General features: G+C 36.9%; 1 protein-coding gene across 3 annotated transcripts in view; it reads right to left on the minus strand.

Moving 5' to 3' along the window:
* Positions 1-19,360, minus strand: part of GPR155 (G protein-coupled receptor 155) — a 31,124-nt gene extending 11,764 nt beyond the window's left edge. For 2 of the 3 annotated variants that reach the window (XM_009278587.2, XM_009278588.2), the window contains exons 1-9: positions 19,251-19,360; positions 12,951-13,456; positions 7,397-7,796; positions 5,860-6,025; positions 4,493-4,648; positions 3,285-3,368; positions 1,771-1,891; positions 389-473; positions 217-307 (exon numbers count right to left, since the gene is read on the minus strand). In XM_009278587.2, the coding sequence (XP_009276862.1) occupies positions 217-307; positions 389-473; positions 1,771-1,891; positions 3,285-3,368; positions 4,493-4,648; positions 5,860-6,025; positions 7,397-7,796; positions 12,951-13,410 (1,563 nt within the window). In that variant the 5' untranslated portion in view covers positions 13,411-13,456; positions 19,251-19,360. The remainder of the gene's footprint in view (positions 1-216; positions 308-388; positions 474-1,770; positions 1,892-3,284; positions 3,369-4,492; positions 4,649-5,859; positions 6,026-7,396; positions 7,797-12,950; positions 13,457-19,250) is intronic. The other variant, XM_009278589.2, reaches the window with a different exon arrangement.
* Positions 19,361-19,391: the final 31 nt, after the last annotated feature.

The following is a 19,391-nucleotide window of genomic DNA, read 5'->3' on the forward strand; positions in this document are numbered from 1 at the left end:
AAATGTGAAGGTCCTTGTTCAAACAAGTTTTCCTAGTGGTTCATTACAGAAATACATTTTTGTATCAATCTATAAGCATTCTATAACGATACTGTTATTATGGTAGCCTGTACTTTGACTGAAAGCTACTGACATAAGAAGCAGAGAACGCGATTTCTCAATAATGTATTGGACATGGCAGAAGTCTGAGGTGATGAGGACAGAACATGTTCATACCTGGTATTTTCCATAGAAAAAGGCAGAGTCAATACTAGTGTTGTTACGTTCGCCAACAATTAGTAAGATTCCCACCAGAAGTGTTGGGACACTGAAAGAGCAAAATACAAACAAAGTAACTTATTTAGCATGCTCCCACTAATTCTACAGGGAAACATCTGAATTAACTTACCCCCATCCAGCTATGATGATAAATCCAATGGGAATCTTTACTGTTTCTCTCTTCCTCAACAGAAACAAAGAGAAAGATAGAAAACCTACAAAAAACCAAGAAATGCCTTGTTAAAAAGGGAACTGATAAATACAGAGCCTAGAAACTCTATGATATGACCTGCTCAATAACCAAGATATTCTTCTCAGACCTTCAAATAGTCCAAAATTGTTTTTCATGTTGTATTCTGAGAAAGTAAAATAGAAACATCTATTATCTTAAAAAAAATCATATTAATAATGAAACATTGAAGAAATTCCAGGACGTTTTATATTAAACATCCACTTCTAAATGCTTAGAAAGGTTCACAAGTGTATAAAAGACGTTGTAAGAACATTTAAGACACAAGTAACTAATTTCTTAGGGTATCAACAGCAGTTGTTCTAGACTGACAATCTTAAGTAACCAAAAAATGTTGTATTCTGTTATAACATTTCTTTAAAAACTGACAAGTCAATGATAAATTTAACAAAAAAGTTTTACATATCTTTACACATATAGCTATATAGAGGAGTATCTTCTGGAACTGCCTATTCTATTCACAACTCAGAAGCTCAGAAACATTCCCCATGCTGAGGCAAAAATAGTGTTTATGTTAGGCTATACTAATCACGAGCTACCTATTTCAGCTAAACACAAATACAACTTACTCCACAAAAACACCACAGGAATTAAACCCTTAGACTTGTGGACTCAAGAATGGTATAAAAAGTCTCCTGAATACCCAAAGTCTCTTTTTTAATCATACATGTAAGGTTCTCCAAGCTTCTTGATGCATCTTTCAATTCTGCCTATTTCAAGTAATCCCTTCATTAATCATCTACACCTGCAGAACACACATTGTTTTTAGAAATTACAATTGCCGGGGAAAAAAAATGGTAAAGCTACTTTGGTATTTCCTTTCATTCTGTATTTCCTAGTTTTCTGAGGCACAAAGTCTTTAAATCTACTTAATGCTGAATAATTAAAATCTTAAGCTCTGCATTAATTAAAAATCACCAATAAGATTTCGACTAGCTGAAGGGCAACCAACCACATTCACTCTATTTGTAATCGCTTCTGCCTTGAGAGCAGGTTCTTGTCTTTTGTTACAAGCTAGTAAGGCTGCTATATCTAGCAAAGACAAACAAGACCTGCCCAGGTATAAGGTTCCAATAGCAGAAGCAGCGCCTGACACGGAGCCCTGTGTTGCTAGTGCTGCAGCTTGGCACAGCTTACAAGTATGCATATTTGTGGAACTACATACAAGCGAAAGGAACAATTACTCTGAAGAATATAATAAAATTATTTCAGTATGTTAATCTTTTATTACAGTACCTAGGTTCTGCCTAGAAAAACCATACCTGTCCACAGGTAGGTGCTATAAAGTGAGCTGTAGAGAAATATAAATACTAGGATCTGCATGGTGATGTCTTCTTCTTTAACAATGAAATTCCATACCATCATTCCAATGCAAGCAATAAACTGGAAAGAAAGGTAAGATGCCATCATTTAAATTGGGAAAGCAGGATGACAAGAAAAACTGAACGCAGTGTAATGTAGCTACAATAAGCTTCAAAACTCCACCCCCAGATTCATTGAGTGTGATTTTATGAATTGGATAGTTCTCATAGCAGTAAAGCAGTGCAGCAGTAAACTCAGTATTACAGTTATGTCACTGACTACGGTACCCTATTTTCAGGAGGGGTTTTTTTGACAGCAGTTATATAGCTCAGATAAACTGGGAGTAAGGCAAATCAGGAAAAAAAAAAATCTTTATAGGTCTTACAAGTAGTAAAATGTAAAGCTTTTGTTAAGTACAAACCATTTATCTGAAATGATTTGGATATGAAGCTGAGGTCAACAGATGTTTGCTCAGCGAAGAATTATACAAGTTTTCACCCAGTGATACTGCATATATGACAGTTTTAGTACTGAAGGAATCTGAAAATGTAGGCTGAAATATTATGGAAACAGTAGTACAGTAGTTCAAAATTTTAAGATTAAAGCTAACTTTGCTGTTATAGACAAGAAGCACCTGCAACTCTCATATGTGACTTTTTTGAAATGTGACTCCATGATCAGACCTCAGACGCTTTACTATATATATATTTGTTTTTTTTAAACTATAGAACACTTCAGAAAGCACTACCACGCACATGTATTACAAGCACAGGCTACTCTCACTGAATTTAACAACAGTTGCGCAGTTAACTTCAAGGGAAGAAGGAACATGTACTCTACAGCTTTTTCTCAGTTTATTTAACAACGTTGTGCAGTTAACTTCAAGGGAAGAAGGAACATGTACTCTACAGCTTTTTCTCAGTTTAAATAATAATTAAAATTAATCCAGAGCTATTCGGCTTTGCCCTTCCCTAGCCACCAGCCATGCATTCCCACACGTCTTCCTTGCATCAGCACTGGCACCTGTCTGATCCCTCAGCGAGCCACTTCAGGGAGCTAAACCAGCATGGGGATTAGTTTTCTATTTAGCTCCTTGAATCAGGTCACCATAGAGTCAAACACACGCTGCTGCCGATCCTGGCATTGCTGACTTCAGATTGGCATAAATTGATACAGAAGTGCACTCAACAGTATTAGGTAGTAACTTATAATGCTAAAAATATATTTCAGAAGCCACTCCCCATTCTGATTGCTTATAGTTCTGTTTGAAAACCATACTACCAGCATCAACTATAATTTTCTTCAAGGGTGTATTTTAAGGCACAGAAGTTGTTTAGACAAGTCGCACAGTAGATTCCCCTGCCCTCCATAGATGGCTACAAAGATATCACTGTAGAAACCAAACCTATAAAAATGTTAAAAGTAAGACTTAAAAAAACAAAACTCACACAACAGCATGCTTCTTACTACTGACCTGAGCAACAAGTAAATTTGTTGTAATCATATGAGGAAGCTGTTTGTATTTCTTACTGAGAACAACAACAATAAGAGACCAGATCTGTAACGTACAAGAAAAAATTGAATTTAAGAGTAAAACAAAACCCAAAAGAACAAGATGAGTATTCTGGCAGACTACGGTGAAATTAAATATACAACAAATCTTCTTGAAAAGTTTCTTGGCAACATGACTACTGTAGTCAGCTCCACACCATCTGCTGCCAGTCCCTATGCCTCAGCAACTACGGCCAGAAAAAGCAATGCATCTTTGTGTTCTCATGATGGTGAAATATATCCAGGAAGCACTAAGAGCTTGCCTCTAGAGTGCAGAAGCCTGGTTGTTCCTCAGGACATAAATGACCACAGAGTAGCCTGGCAATTTAGAATTTAAAATCCCCGCCCCCCTCCCCCTCCCCGAATCTCCCACAATGATCCGTGACAGCGGACAGCAAGAGCAGCGTTCACTTGTGGCTTCCCTTAAGGCACAGTTTCAACACAAGAGGACTTTGGTAAGACAACAACTTAGGAAAATTCCAACTCCGTCCAACACGGGTGTTTTTATTTTAAAAAAGCCAACAAAATAAACTACTATCTGTAGTGCCTATAAAGCCAAAACACAATTCACATTGGACTTCTGGATTATCAACCCACTTTTTAAGAACTGTGCACCCAGAATTTCTAGGAAAGGAATTTGATAAAGCTAAATTAAAACTTTCAAATTAAACATTTTCATTAATACTTATTACTATTTCATTAAACAAATATTCACTGACATTTCTGGAGCTGAAGTTTGTACACAGCCTCCATTACTGTGATAGCATCACAATGGCTTGATGTAATTATTCCCTGTGGTGTAAGCTAGTAGTGCTATTCCCCCACACCTTATTATTTAAAACAAAACAAAACAAACCTCCCCCTCCCCCCCAAACCCCAAACAACGAAAAGGAACAAACTTTTAAGCCCTGCACTAGTGCTCTAATTTATTTATCTATCTTTCTCTACAGTGCAGCTTTCAAGCTCACCCACTGCTAAATCAAGAAGATTTTTAACTCCTTCCTCACCCTTCTGCAACAGGATATGATGAGGAAACGCGAGTCATCTTATCATGACTCAATTTGCTGCTTATGTACTAATGCTACCCTGACAAGACAGTGTGCTTTTGTATGTCACTTCATCAACACCTACCAGAGAAATGAGGCTGACAATACTTATGTCAAAGCTAACATTTTGGAGTGCAGATGCCAGTGGGTTGGGGTCCATAGATGGAATGGTCAACAGCCACGCAGAAACATACATAATAGGTGCAGACACGAAAGTGCTTATCACCATGCCTGAGGTAATCTGCAAAAAGAGTCAAACAGAAACAAGAACTGAGTGAGTCAGATCTCAAGCTAAATAATCTGCTTTCAGGAATACAACCACTGGCAAAATTGTACCTTTGAATTAAACATACATAGACCTTTAACAAAACACTGAGTTGTTTCTACAACAAATTATTTAGAATTTGAGCCAGAAAGTATCTATTTTATACACACAGTTAAACTGAAAATTTTAACAAGCTTCTGAAATAGTAGGAATAGAGAGTTCCCTACTGCAAATTCTTACAGAGCTTTTTCATGGGTGTCAAATATACTGATGACTACAGTCTAAGGGTGGATTTACAATGTCACAATTTACTTTTGGATACAAAGATTCTCACTGTAAATAAATAAGAAAACATGTAGTTATGCAAATACTAATGCACCAATTAATGAGAAGAAGCCATATATATTTTCATTTAAGTGATTTCTATTTTGGTTTCTCATTGTCTTTCTGCTTTCTAGAATTTGCACAGTGATGGAAGTGTGAATTGTTACTCATACTACAGATACGACAGATCTCTCTTGGGCAAAATTCTATCTTGTAAGGTTTACTTTTAGCGTTTTTTTTTTTTCAACAGGAATGTTTTAATGTCACTTCAAGCGGAAGAAAGGAAACAGTTACAAAATTTGTATTTTAAGTTGAAAAGGTAATTGACACCCTCTACTATAAAAAAAAAAGTAAAATACATTTCTATAGCAAGATTTAACTGAAGGGCAACAAAATATAATCAGTTAAAGCATAAGTTCTTCCGTAAGTTTTCAGCATTAAGCTAACACTTTTCCTACTGAAGGCAGTAACATAATTTCTGTTTTTTCCTACAAAAACAGTAGCTCAAAGATAAGGTCTTCGAAAAAAAACCAAACCAAAAAACAACAAACGCACAACAAAGATACAAGTTCTTTATATTTAAAGTTATCCTAGTTCTTCCTACTAGAGTCACCAATAAGAAAAGTATGAGGACTTATTTATGAACGTGTACTATCAAGACACTTGAGACATCAGGAAAGAGTATTTTGCTTAATTAATAATCTGAAATATAATTTATATTTGAGGTCTAGGGAGTACAAGTAAATCTAAGGAGTCTATACCACAGAAAAGCAAAGTCATCAAGCCTACTTATTTATTTAAGTATGTCATCAACAAAATTAAGCTCAAAGTTAGTACATGTTTGGGAAGAGCTAACTACATACAATTCCTACTTCCATATTAAATTGACTTGCAAATATTGCGACACCAGGTGCTGCTGGAAAAACTCCATAAAGAAATGCATAGTTTGATAAACTGGTGTGGTTGACTATGCTGTCACTCTTGTCCAAAAGTTCCACCATTTCTCTACAGAGAAATGGCATCATAAGTCTGAAAAGAGAGGGAAAAAAGTAATTAAAAAAAAATATTACTCGAGCTATAGCAATAGACTCTTCTTTACTCAGAAAATGAACCAAAAGGAAATTTAAGGCTTGTTTGAGTACTATTTATGAAAAGCAAAATACTGACATTGCTTTGAATGATTGCCTTTACTGTTACCATGACATTTACCAGCTGCTTAAAAATTTTGTGTTACAGGTTAAACCAAAAAAGTCCATACACAGAAAAAATTGTAAAAAATGGAACAAACTCTGGGATATAAGAACATTCTCTGATTGTGCAGACACGTTCTTTGTATAAACCTCAGATTTAGAAAGGTAAAATATAAAACCCCCCCTCATTTTTCAACTGTTAAAGTAATAGTAGCTATAAGCAGTCAGCAAGCTTAAGCTTAAGCACCTTTCTGCAAGCTGTCTGAAATACAATAAGGGCTCAAGCTTAAGTACCCCATTCTGAAAGTTTTGGCCAGCAAAAAAACCCCTACATCAATGCTATTCTGTTCGCCTTTAGCAATACCCCAGATCTCACATAGATTCACTACATAAGCCTTACACAGGCTGATTACATAAACTCACCAGTAAAGCAAAGTGGTAACATGAAAAAACATTTTTTCCTCATGTTCTTACAAAATTTGTCATCGAGCTGGTTTACAGACTAGGTCTTTAAGTTTGCTAGTTAGTTGTACTAATATTCAAACGTACCTTCAAATTTTACAGTATAAACTTAACCACCAAACAATCGTTCTATTATGTTAATTGTAGCTCCGTAGCAAATAAAATATTTAGTTCACCAGTAACTGAGATATATTCAAGGGAAGATAATGATGGCGTAAGTTCTAAATACAAATTGTCATTTATTCATGCTTAAAAGTCAGACAGTTTAAGAGTGTAAAGCGACCATTTTTAAGCTCTTCCAATATAGCAGTTTCAAAGATTTATAGACAAAGCAAGGAAAACCAACTAATTTAGAGACGTGTTGTGTAATCCAAAGAAAATACAAATACTAATCAAATAATACTTAAACTCGCTCTTGTCTAACTATTTAACCAGTAAATTTTAATTTAAGCTAGTAATTCACCAAACACCCAATTCGTGACAGATGGTCTGTGGGCAGTCCATGAAGCCACAGCACCCCTCAATTTTTTTTTTCTGCAGAGCCTTACAACAGGTTAGTGGTGTGCAAAATTTCTTTTAAAAGTTAACAGTTGTATGCTATCAGAGTTTGGGAAGCAGTCACCCAAAATACTGGAAGTGAAACATACTATCGCTATAATGATTTTGAGAGAAAAGCCATCTGACCAGTATAATCAGAGCTTAAAACATCTAGAGAACAAAATTATAAAAGTACATAAATCGAACTTACAGTTTAGCTGTGATGAGAAGGATCAGTGCAACAAACATACCCTTTGTCAGTTTTTTTGTTTGTCCCACCATAGTTAGTCCAAGGTAAAAAAGTGCGGAGCCAGAAAATGAACTGCCCAGTCCGTCAAGGAAGTTTTCGAGGTATTCGGGAATTTTCTGGCCAAGAACAAAGTTTGAGGCAATTCCTATGAAGACCATGAATACAATTGGGTTCTGCAAAACTCGAAGGAGTGCTAGGCCCACTATTTTGATTTTGCTCTGTGACACAGTGCGATTATCTCTCCACTTCTGGATTTCACAGAAGATAAACCCGAGAGGGTTTAGCATCATAAGAGATATTGGAGCCACTAGGTAAATGTACTGGAGATATTCTGGGTAAGTGGTTTGATATAAAGCTTCAACTAGAAGACAGGAAATGAAAAGTGATGAGTGATAACATTTCAGTACAAAAATACATTAATACTGAAATTAAGTTTTGTTGTCTGAAAAGTACAGAAAAATTATTTCATTATCCTTTAGAGGTAACTGTATTTACAATCTATATAAGATGAGGTAGCAAGAGAAGTATGCCCAATCACCATTAGGCCACAGTCACGTAATGAACATGTTAAAAGATCAAAGATTAACTATCCAACACTATTTAATGATTCTACGAATATTCAAGATGTTCAGGAAAAAAAAGAAAATAATATAACAATCCCACACGCCCTTTGAGTCATCCCAAATGCTGAAAAAAATCGGGTTTTTTCTGAATTGCTTTTCTTCCCCAGAAACATGAGAGTCATGGAGAATTACATGCACCTTTGCAGGACACAAGTTGCTCCTCATCTTAGGGGAGTCTCACATCTCTGGAATTTAACTAGTTTCCGGTGGGTAAGTCAGGTATAATCTTTCTACACTGATTCCATACAACACAGCAAAGCAACAACCAAATAAAAAAATACATTAGCACATAATTATTAGTTCATTTTCTGGGACTACTCAGGACAAGAGTTATCACTGTAGTTCTAGTCCCTCAGGGAAATTTAAATCATGAGCATTTGTTTTCATTGCTACTACATACTTGTGAGTCAAGGTGGAACTGCTTCTTACTTTAAGTTTGTGCTAACAGCACTTCAAAAATCATGAAAAGTCTCTGGAAAGATATATAAGATTCTATCCTAGGGTGAATAAAAAAACCCACCAATATTTTTAAAGTAGGATTTTGTTTTCTTTTAATTATAATACCCTATAGTAAAGTCACTTGTAAAGCTGCAAGGTCTTGAATCCCGCGGAATGCAGATGGTTTTGGTCTCCCTATCATAATTTCATTACTTCATATTGAAAATGGAAAAGAAAAAAGAGAAATTATGCATATGAAGCATGTTCTCACATAAGCAGTAAAATAACATTTAAATTGCCATCACTGCTTCATGTTTGCATTTTAAGTGTGTTTTATAAACAGAGTTCAAGTGAAATTATTTTAAAACTTCTAGGTCTATACTGTTGTATTTCCTATATATGTATTAAATGATAAATTAAATCTACCAAAATTGCTGTTTATCTGGTTAGCAATACAGAGTTTATCTGTGTAAGAATGCCATGTTAACTTTCCAAACTTCTTTGGAAAGATAACATTTACCTTTTACCTGCCTTATAATGTTATTTCCAATAATTTTCAGAAATATGCAAGGTGATGCTTTCCATTTTCATTTTTCCTACCCAAGTTAGAGAGAAACACATTCTTCCCTGGCAGAAGTATCTTAATATGCAGATGCAATTCTGTTTGTACTACAAAGAATATAAAAAAAAAGGAAACACTATTGCATAAGTACACCTACTAGACCTTTCTATGGGATAACTCTGCACTCTTAAAGTACTAAATAAAGTTTAAGATCACTAAGCAGCCAACTGTTGCAGGTATTTCCATTTCCCCATATACTAAACCTGTTCTTTTTCTGAAAAAGTTTTCCCTCGTGACTATGTTTTTCAAAATCCAAAGGATTTTTACCTTCATATTTAGTTAAGCATCTGGAATGACAGGATCTACTAAGTGCTAAATGAGCATTTACTGTAAACAGCCTCCTCTTTAGATTGAATAAACCAACATATGCAATTAGTCGATTTTCAATATAAAAGAAGAAACACTAAAGGTGCTTTTCTTCTTACAAGCCGTGATTAAGGTATGTATACAAGAGCTACCTGTCTTAAAATCCTGAATAAACTGCTGAACCAAGTTAGTGGTTAGTTACTGCATTTAACAAGCCAGTTTTAAACACTGAATATATTCTGATAAATAAAACCACTTTAAACATGCTGAACACTTTTTATGTAAGTCAAAATTTTCTAAAACCCCAAACCTTAGAGCGATGCTTTTATGCTGCTTTATGCAGAATGCCCATTTCAATTAAATGCAACTCAACACAAGTCACATGTAAATACTGTCGGAGTAAAAAATGTAATAAATCTTTTTTTGGCAAAGTGAAACTGTATTCTTAATATATTACGCTCTATAAGTAATTTAACTGATGTATGAAGTCACAATGCATTTTCCTGGGTAGCATAAAGTGGAACCAATGCAGATTGCTGAGTCAGTGGGAAAAAAATAAGAAATCACTCTTAAGGAATCATTAAGACAGTAAAAATAATCCACAGGTTCTATCTCTGATGAAAAATTTTCTCTTTATTTAAATCAATGTGCCTGCTTGCTGATCGTAACAAAAAACTGAAATTAAAGATATTTTAATACTTTTTTTAAAAAAAATCAATTTTCCACATCCCAGCTGCTCAAAATTACATAAATCACACACCAGTTGTTCACGCTTAATACAATTAGCACCATTAAAGTCATGGTAACTGAGCCATCATCCACACGGCACTTCTGCTACACCTATGCTTTAACAATACAGCATCGGTGAGTAGATGAAGCTGTTCTGTCAGAGTTGTATCATCTCACGTAGCAATAACAACCAAACAGACAAAGCTTTCTATCATAGTAATTCTATCTATATCAGGGGATCTGCTAGCAAGTTTCTGTACCAGTTGTTTTTCACTCTGAACCAACATCAGTTTGTAGTGTAGAACTGTCATAACAGCGATTAGAGAAGAACAGAGTGGTGATCTTTGAAAATTTAATCTGTATTTTTATTTTCCTATGTGCAAATCTTTGCTCAACAGCAAAAAATAGCATAGTGGTTATTAAAGAAAAAAAATTACATGGGATGAAAACTCAGGACGTTCTTTATCTATTTAAGAGTTCAAACTGCCTTTTTAAATAGCGTAATTATAATACATGAATTTGTCAATACTGATTTTTTTTCCCTTTACAAATTTCAACTGAAGCAGCCTTTAAAAACATATTTCATTAAAAGATCTGGTTTTGCTCAAAACACTACCTATCATCACACCTGAAAAGAAATAAGCAAGGCATTCTTTGTTGCCTAGTCCTGCAAACACTTCAGAGAAGCCACTAACAGTAAAAAGTCTGCACACCTGACAGCATGAACCAAACACTGGTGAGAGTTTGGGGATGGGAGAAGGGAAGGACAGGAAAGGAAATAAACAGCTCTGAGAAATTAACAACCCTTAAGTGTTACTATTGTGTAAAGTATTCCAGTAAAGCTCCTAATGAACTAAGTGTTGTGAATTTGGCTAGATTGTACATAGAAGAAATATTAATCGTATTTTATAAATCATGAAATACTTGAAGAAAAATGCAATCTGACAAGAAAGTCATTCAAAGTAGAAAAAATGTTTTAAAATGGAACTATGTTCAGACAACCTCAAAATAGGAAAAAAGAGAAACCCTAACAGACATTTTAATCCAGTACCAAGAAACAAAGACATAAACCTCACAGCCTTATTTGTGATACGCTTCTGATTTCTCCCAAGAGGAATAAATCTCAGGAGATGCAACTGAGGGAAACTAGGTATTTTCATCTAGGGAAGAAAAAGTTTGCTATTGCATTTGTCTATATTTTATACATATCCAGCAAATTTGAAGGGAGTAAGAAAGATTCAAGATTCTCCTGAGCATGCTGCCCTGGAACAGGGAGAATAAAACTGCCAACCCTCAAGTAATCTAAAATATGGAGCTACTTGTTGTTACGTATAATCTGGAATTGCATGTTTAAGCTTCTCTTTTGTAACTGTATTTTCAATTCGGTAATCAAATATCTCACTTTTCGCTTTGCTAGAACAAACTTGCTTTCTTTTTTTGTTCTTAACCTTCTTAACCTATGTCTGGATGATGAGAGTGATCTCAAGAGAATTTGAGAGGCACAGAGTACTTTCTCTTCAGGGAGCAGCAAACAAATAAAACATAGTCCAGGCATCCTCTCCAAATGCCTTCCACTCGAGGTGTATTTTGAAGATCCTGATACCTGCAGTGTGCATTCCCACACCAGCCACACGGGTCAGCCTGGGGAGAGGCAGCACTGAAAGCTACATTGGCACAAAAGAGCCTCCCAAGGCAGGTAAAAAGCACTGCAATTCAGACAGCAGCAAGTGGGAGAAGCCTGCTACAACTCCAGATCACTTCCTAAGTATCACAATATGTATGGCTAAAAGCATATTAACATACCATTAAGAAAACCTATAAAAATGAAAAAGAAAAAAAAATCTTCCTTAACAAAAGAAAGAAAATATCCAATTTATCCCAATAGATTGGGATAAAATTAAGTTTAATAACTGATATTGCTTGGAATTCAGAATATAGGCTTATAAGAACAAGAGTACACAGCCACACAAGTTATACTCTGAATGCCTCTTTGTTTTTTGTTTGTTTGTTTCTTAGCTCCACTGAACTAGTGGTTAGTTAGACATCCCAAGAATGGCACCACAGCCGCATAAAATTCTGATTTGAGATACACAAATGCAAGTTACCACAAATCACACAGCAATCTTGCTTTTAAAAGACAGACTTCTTCCAAGACTATATCCTAAAGCATGTCTACTGGCCACAATAGAATAAAGATTAAGGGATAAAACATGATTGGCTACATAAATTATGTTAAGTAGCACAAAAATTAGAAGTTTCTTCTGAACAGATTTGAAGTTTGTCACACACATTCCACAACCAGTAGGCACCAACATTATGGATAGAAGTTTTCTTTGAGCTACACTAAGAGGTAATGCCAAATTAGTAAAAAACCCACTACAGCTATTTCAGAGACCACAAGTACAGGCTTATACTTTGCAAAGCAAGAAATTTTGGTCTTGAGGGAAACTCTGGCAATTTCCCATAAGGGCATTCTTAACCTGCAGTAAGTGGAAGGTAATTTATACCAATTTTGAAATTGTATTTTAAATCTTCCCCCCCCCCCCCCTGTTTTACTTTAACATGACAAGATCAGATCACAGACAACAGTAGTTGTGGATTGTTTAATTCTGTCTCATTCGTATCAGCTGACAGTTTTCTTCCCTTACGTGGTCTGAGGTCAAGAAATATGAATTGAGAAATTGCTTAGATAACTCATAACTTCAGAAGTCAATTTCAAATTACGGAAAAATAAAAGCAAACATGTCTAGAACATTGAAAAATAGTTTTAAAGAAGAAAGCATAAGGAACTACTTACCTATCGGATATCCCAGTGCAAAGTCATTGCTTTGTGTAGCAAAAATAGGGAACAAACCTGCTTTGCTAAATCTATTCTCAGGACTGGCTACCAACAATGTTAAAACACAGACTAAGAAAAACACAGCAGCTTTGGCAACTAAAATACTGTACAGGAAGGACCAATTCACATTAGAAAAGTTAAGTACCACCATGTTTTTGAACAGCAGAGCTGGGAGTGCAAAACGGGACACAAAATTTCCCAGTCCTTTGGCCTGAGTTGTTGTGATAATGTTGGCTCTTCCAGCTATGTAGCCACAAAGAATTATTCCAAAGCATTCTAACAGGGCTGGGAAAAGCCTGCTTATTGACATAGAAGGAGTACCGCCAGTGGTGTTGAGTCCAACTTGTCCAGGCAAAGAAATAGACATATTAGCTGAAGATGAGAGGTTCTTTGTATTGAAGTCTGAATAGTTATCCATTTCCTTTGACCACCTCTTCCAAAAAAAGAGTTTGAAATGATCTCATCTGTAAAAGAAAAAAAAGTATTTATTTATTAACTTCCAGAACTGTGTTTGTGAATATTTATGGTATCAGGCTTGCTGACAGAAGAGTTTACACTTACAAGTGCATTACAAGTAAATAATGAGACAAATAATAAGTAGCTACAGAGAAACAACCCTGAGAAAGAAGAATGCTGAAAAATCATTCCATACACACACCATCTTCACACTTCTTTGTCTCACAAGTCCACACAATTCAACAAGACAATTGATAGAGGCTAAAAATTCCCAAAGAAATTTGAGGGTAACACTGAAATATTAAAACTAAATGTAGATTGGGCATTCAAAAGGCAAAAAATCCATTGGAAGGAAAGGAGATATAACAAGGATTTTTTTGTTGTTATTATTCTAGGATCTAAACATCATTTAGAATAAATTACAGCCCTTCAGCACTTTCCAGTCATTTCAGAAAACAGTAATTGCTAAATTCTCGGTGTACATTCCTTGCTTTCCTGGACTACCATTACAAGCCTAGCTAACTCTCTAACAGGAACGCATAAGACTCTTTACATATTTGTTAGCAGCTTGTAACCTTTCTTACCTCCTCAGCTCACTGTCAATTCCCAACTCCAATTCTCACACACTCTTTGCTTTCAACTATCAGATTGTTAGTTTTCTTTTCTGACTCCTTTTGTTTGCCTCAAGACATCTTATCTCATGTTCTCCCTAAACCATGTCCTACTTGGTTCTTTTTCCTTCACAATAAAAATACACTTTAAACTCCCAACATTAAAATCCCATCCTTGACCTCCCTTTAACTACTGCTGTTCACCTCTGCTTCCACACGCTCAGTTTTACACATGGTCAGGAGTCCTCCTTCACCTCCATCTTTAGATCCTATTTAATCCACGTTCTGCCCCTGAAACAGCTCTTACCAAAATCCTGAGAGGCCAAAATCTTCTTAAGCTCTCAGAACTGGTGTTCCATTTTCATCCTTTGTGACCATCATACACCTTTATCATAATCATCATCATCTTGAAATTTTGCCCTTCCCATATCTTTTGTAATTATAGCTCCTCCTAACTCTCCTCCCATCTCTACTTGTTCCTGTAACATTCACATGGGAGGATCCCTCTAAATTTCTGTGGGTGCTTATAGGACTCCTTCCTTGTCCATCTTTTGTCTTCCTACATCCTCTGCCTGTGTACTTTCATAAGCACTTATACCATTATAAATAGATGAGTCATAGATCTCTCTAATCCAGACCTATCTTCTTCTGTTAAAACTATCATTTCAGCCTGTCTCCAAGATCTCTTTTGTGAATATTCTGCTGTCAATTCAAGTCCAATGAGCCTGAAACTGTTCTCCTATTCTCCCAAAAAGATGCTCCCTCAGTTACTCTGTGCCGTGTATCTGTTTTCCTAGAGGCGAGTGATAAAGGTTACAAAATCCTCTGATTGGAGGGAAATGCAAACTTACTGAGCTCATATTCATCTGTAACTCTGTTGCAAGGAAAAATCTTCACAGTCTATCAGTATCAGTTCTTTTTTTGTACATCCTTCTACGGACTCATTCTCCACACATCAAAAACCCCTTGCTTTCATATTCTTTTACAGTCTAAGCTTATGCCCCCTTAATCTATCATGGAAAAACAAGAGGAATAGCTCTTACAAGAACATGAGCACCAGGCAAGGAAGATAAATTTGGCCAAGAATTGTAGCTTCTCTACCATGGCACAAAAACATTTGGCAAGACTCTCTCTACCTTCAAGAAATATTGAGAGATCAAGTCATCATATCACCCTTCAAGCTTGTAACTTGCTTTGTGCAACTTTGACCTCTCCCAGCATTTCAGTATCATGTGCTAATGATACACTTTTCAGTTAGCAAGAGATCCACATATGACACAGTGGCTGATGATCTAATTCATCACGCTATTGCTTACCTGTATTCCTACATACAGTTCTTTAAGCCCGTAACAGTGACATTTAAGTATGCATTAAATTAAGTATTTATGTACAACAGATATGTCTCGTGACTCCTGATCTTCACTTGTTACCAGTAACCCCCTTTGAAAGGGCTGACTATAACACAGCAGGTTCTATATGCAAGTAGACATATAAAGTCTGCAAATTAGATGAAGGGAGACGACATCAAACACCAATATTCAGTGCTCAACAGCAAGGTCTTGCCAGAAACAGATATGGCTTTAGTGATACAGCTCTGAAATGTGCAGTCCATCAGCTAACTCTACATATAAAATTTTGACACGACTAAGTCCTAAAGTACTCTGGAAAGGAAGTCAAGATAATTTACCCCATTTTGTAGAGATAGAAACTAAGGCAAAGGCAGACAGATTTGCTGTAAGCCGTTTAACATACCAGTGGCAAAGCTGAGATTCCCAATTCCCAAACCAGTGCTTTGTACAGCACAATGGCTAGATCTGTGCAAATTAACGCCTGGCTAAAGGGTCTTCCCAGCCTCTTTGTATCCTATCCTCAGGGAATAGAGAGCTCATAACAGCCAGGTAAATAAGCAAGTAAATCAAGTCAGAGCAAAGGTGAGATCTTGTATGCTGTATTTCATACCCTGGCATCCAGCATACACATATTCACATGTAGCATAAACTCTTTGACTCATTACTTTTATTTATGCCTGAAGCTTCTAGTAAGCAATCCTACAATGCTGTTGTAATTTATCTGGACCGAGCAGCTGCATCATCCAAATCTGTCCAGTGGCCTCGCCTACCTCTTCTCCCAAGGCAAATGAGTCTCACTCCAAGAAGGGTTTATTTTAAAGGTGGTATTTTTCTTATGTTATAGATGATACATTCGCCCAGATGTATTTGGACTGGGAGCCCAAAGCATTATCTATCATACAATGATGGAAAAACTTGCAGTAAATAAAGCAGACAACAAACCATTTCTTCTACTGGCAAAACTTAAGGAAGTTGTCGGGATTTGCAAAATGTCCAAAAGAGGATCAGAGACAGATTTCCAACATTGCATTCTTCAAAGAAGCCAGCCACATTCTACACTAGCTGCAAGGTGAAAAGCAGGTTTTTGGTGCAGCCCCACCTTGAATTCTTCAATGTTGCAGCAATGCATAGAGGTAAGGCTCCTGGCAATGCAGAATGTTCAACCTATGCCCTGCTCTGTTGAGGTACTTTTTCAGCAATAAGATAAATGTGAAGCTTTTTTAACCAAATGCAACATTTGATCTGTAGTGGAAGAGTACTTTGGCTGTATCCATTCTTAAGTTCTGCCATTCCTTCTCATCCCCCATGCCTTCCTATCCAAGGCTGTATCTTTTACCATCGTGCCAACACTAATGACAAAATTTATTTTCTGATATTCTTACTCACAAAAGCCACAGTCTACATACAGTTATCTAGACTTTTACCACTATAACATCTCCTTCCTCTCTTTCTCTCCTGAAAAGTTGTTTGAGCTATCCAGGCTTTTTGCTTGCACAAACTAAGCCTTCACAGGTGAGTCTATCAATATAGCTACACAAGCCCATACTTTTAAACCAAAATTGTGCCTAAATTAAACACACCTCTTCCCTCTGTATTAAAATTATTACTTCTCCTCATAAAATCGCTACAAAATATACAAGTATCCTTGTCCCCATTTTATAACTCAGGACTTAAATAAATATGCAGAAAACTGACTCTTTAGTTGTACCAGTCAGTAGCACGTGCTAAATCCCGTATCTTCCTCACAAGATCAAAGAGCTTGTAGGTATTTTCCAGAAACGCAAGCTCTTGCACAGCGTGCTGCTTAGCACAGTGAATACACCTCTCAGCCCCTTTTGCTCTATAGGATACATGCATTTACATAACTGTTGTGAGATTATGTAATGACTAATCGCAGATTTAACACACAGCCTTATCACACCTGGGGCTTAACTCAAACTAGCATCTCACATGAGCGAAAATGTCTTCAATTCACAGTTCTTAATGAAATCAAAGATATTGATCTGATGTAAAACCAAAACCTTATATATTCTACACAGAAACTCATCTGTTCTTACAGTAGATGTAACTAGTCAAATGACACTAAAATAAGGAAATATAACACAGTTCCAAAGAAAAGCACTTAGCTTTGACTCCATAGGACATATGATTTGTGGTTATCCCTTCAGGGATTGAGGATTGAGATTTGAATCCTCAAAAACTCAGACGCAGCTGCATTGTTGGGAACTGCAGGCCCATGAAGACAAAGCTTTTAGGAATAACGCTGCCTCATCTGCTGTAGACTGTGTCAAGCATAGCTGCTTGCAGCCAGATTGTCAGCTTGCATTCGTAAGGCAGGACAGTGCAGCCAGCACGAGGGGAAGCCTGGTATGAAGACCAACAATAGACAGAGAGCAAGGAACAAGTGCAGTTTACAATTCCTTTGAAACAAACTGGAGCACTGATATTTGCCCACTTCTCTCGAAGGTTGTCAATATTTGTAAAGTGTTAAAATTCACCAGACCAGAAAGTCAATTCTCCAGCAGCTGTGAGTTAAGCAACATCTGGTTCCTCTCTGAGTACCAAAATAGAGAAGTTGTCTCCTTTTCCAGCAGGAAAATCCCTTTCATCTTCTTTTTTAATGAAAGTCCAAGACGGTATGAGAGAATAGAAGAGATACCTCAACATACATCTCTCTGGTCTCTCACTCTCAAGCTTTCAGCTGATAATCACTCTCAGAATAATTCTGGTGACACTGGCAAGGCTGTGCACATTGTTCATAAATTATATCCCACAACATGACCTCATTTCCTACCTTAATGCAATGTAGAAACATCCCAAGGATGACATATTATTTTATTCAGGAGGCTGAAAGTGGAATCGGGGCAGGAAGAGTTACCATTTATGGCAGCTCTAGCACCTCATCCTCAGCTCAGATAAGAACATACCATATGCACGTTCGCGTAAAAGTTTGTACAGTAAGTCAAAGAGGAAGCAACTTTAGAGAGTTACAATGATAAAAGTGGGAAGAAGTGTTTACTGCAGTTCCTATTCCTGCAAGTTAACCGCAATTTTTACTTTTCTCTCTACTGGGCTAAGAAAGCAGATACAGGATAATATCGTAACGGCAATTAATCCCAGAAGTGGGCCACCACTAGCTTGAAATCCAGACAACACGACAAGAAATATTAGACCTTAAATGTCTCTGAGCAGTTGTTCTTCAAGATCACATTTCCTTTTTCATTTTTTTTCCTATGCTGTCATTCCAAGAAAGCACCTGGGCAGTGAAGAAGCTGCATGCACAGGAAGCCCAGAGAAACCGTGGCCTGCCCTGAGCACAGGACTGGCAGAGCTCGCAACAGCAACACTTAAAGCTACATCAAAATTTGTCAGTGTGGGTGTTCAGCCAAGACCAAATGAAGCAACAGTTGCCAACAGCACAAAACACCAAGCCAGAAAAATGAATGGAAAACATACCTTCCCTTAATTCTCAATTAGGCTCATCTTAGGGCTTGTCAACAGATAGATACATACTTTTGAAGCAAATGGCAAAACATTTTTCAAAATACAGATTATATTTTATTGTCAGCACCCCTTAAGAAGCGCCTCACTTACCCCACTTGCCAAATAGGGATGAAACATCCTTTGACTTACAGTGAGAAAGCCACGACAAAACAAATGCCTCTCTCCTGCCCCTTCCTTGCCCATCACTGCTCTCCTTTCCATGGTCACCCCAGCTACGAGCACATAGCATTTTCATTCAGAAACACCCAAGAGATAAAAAAATAACAGCACCATCCTGTGTGACAGCTGCCTCATTAGAAAATAAAGCTAGAAGTCGGGGGAAGGAGTGGACAGCTTACCTACTCAGCTTTTGGTAGGCGCCTCCGCACAAGGGTATGTATAGAGGATTTGTACTCTGCCAAGGTGAGAACCTCTCAAGGCCGGAGCCTGCCAGTACCGAGGCCCAGGAGCAGAGGGCTGGCCCGGCCTGGCCCGCCCCG

Source organism: Aptenodytes forsteri, unplaced genomic scaffold (assembly GCF_000699145.1).
Source record: "Aptenodytes forsteri isolate BGI_AS27 unplaced genomic scaffold, ASM69914v1 Scaffold257, whole genome shotgun sequence".
Taxonomy (NCBI): Eukaryota; Metazoa; Chordata; class Aves; order Sphenisciformes; family Spheniscidae; genus Aptenodytes; species Aptenodytes forsteri.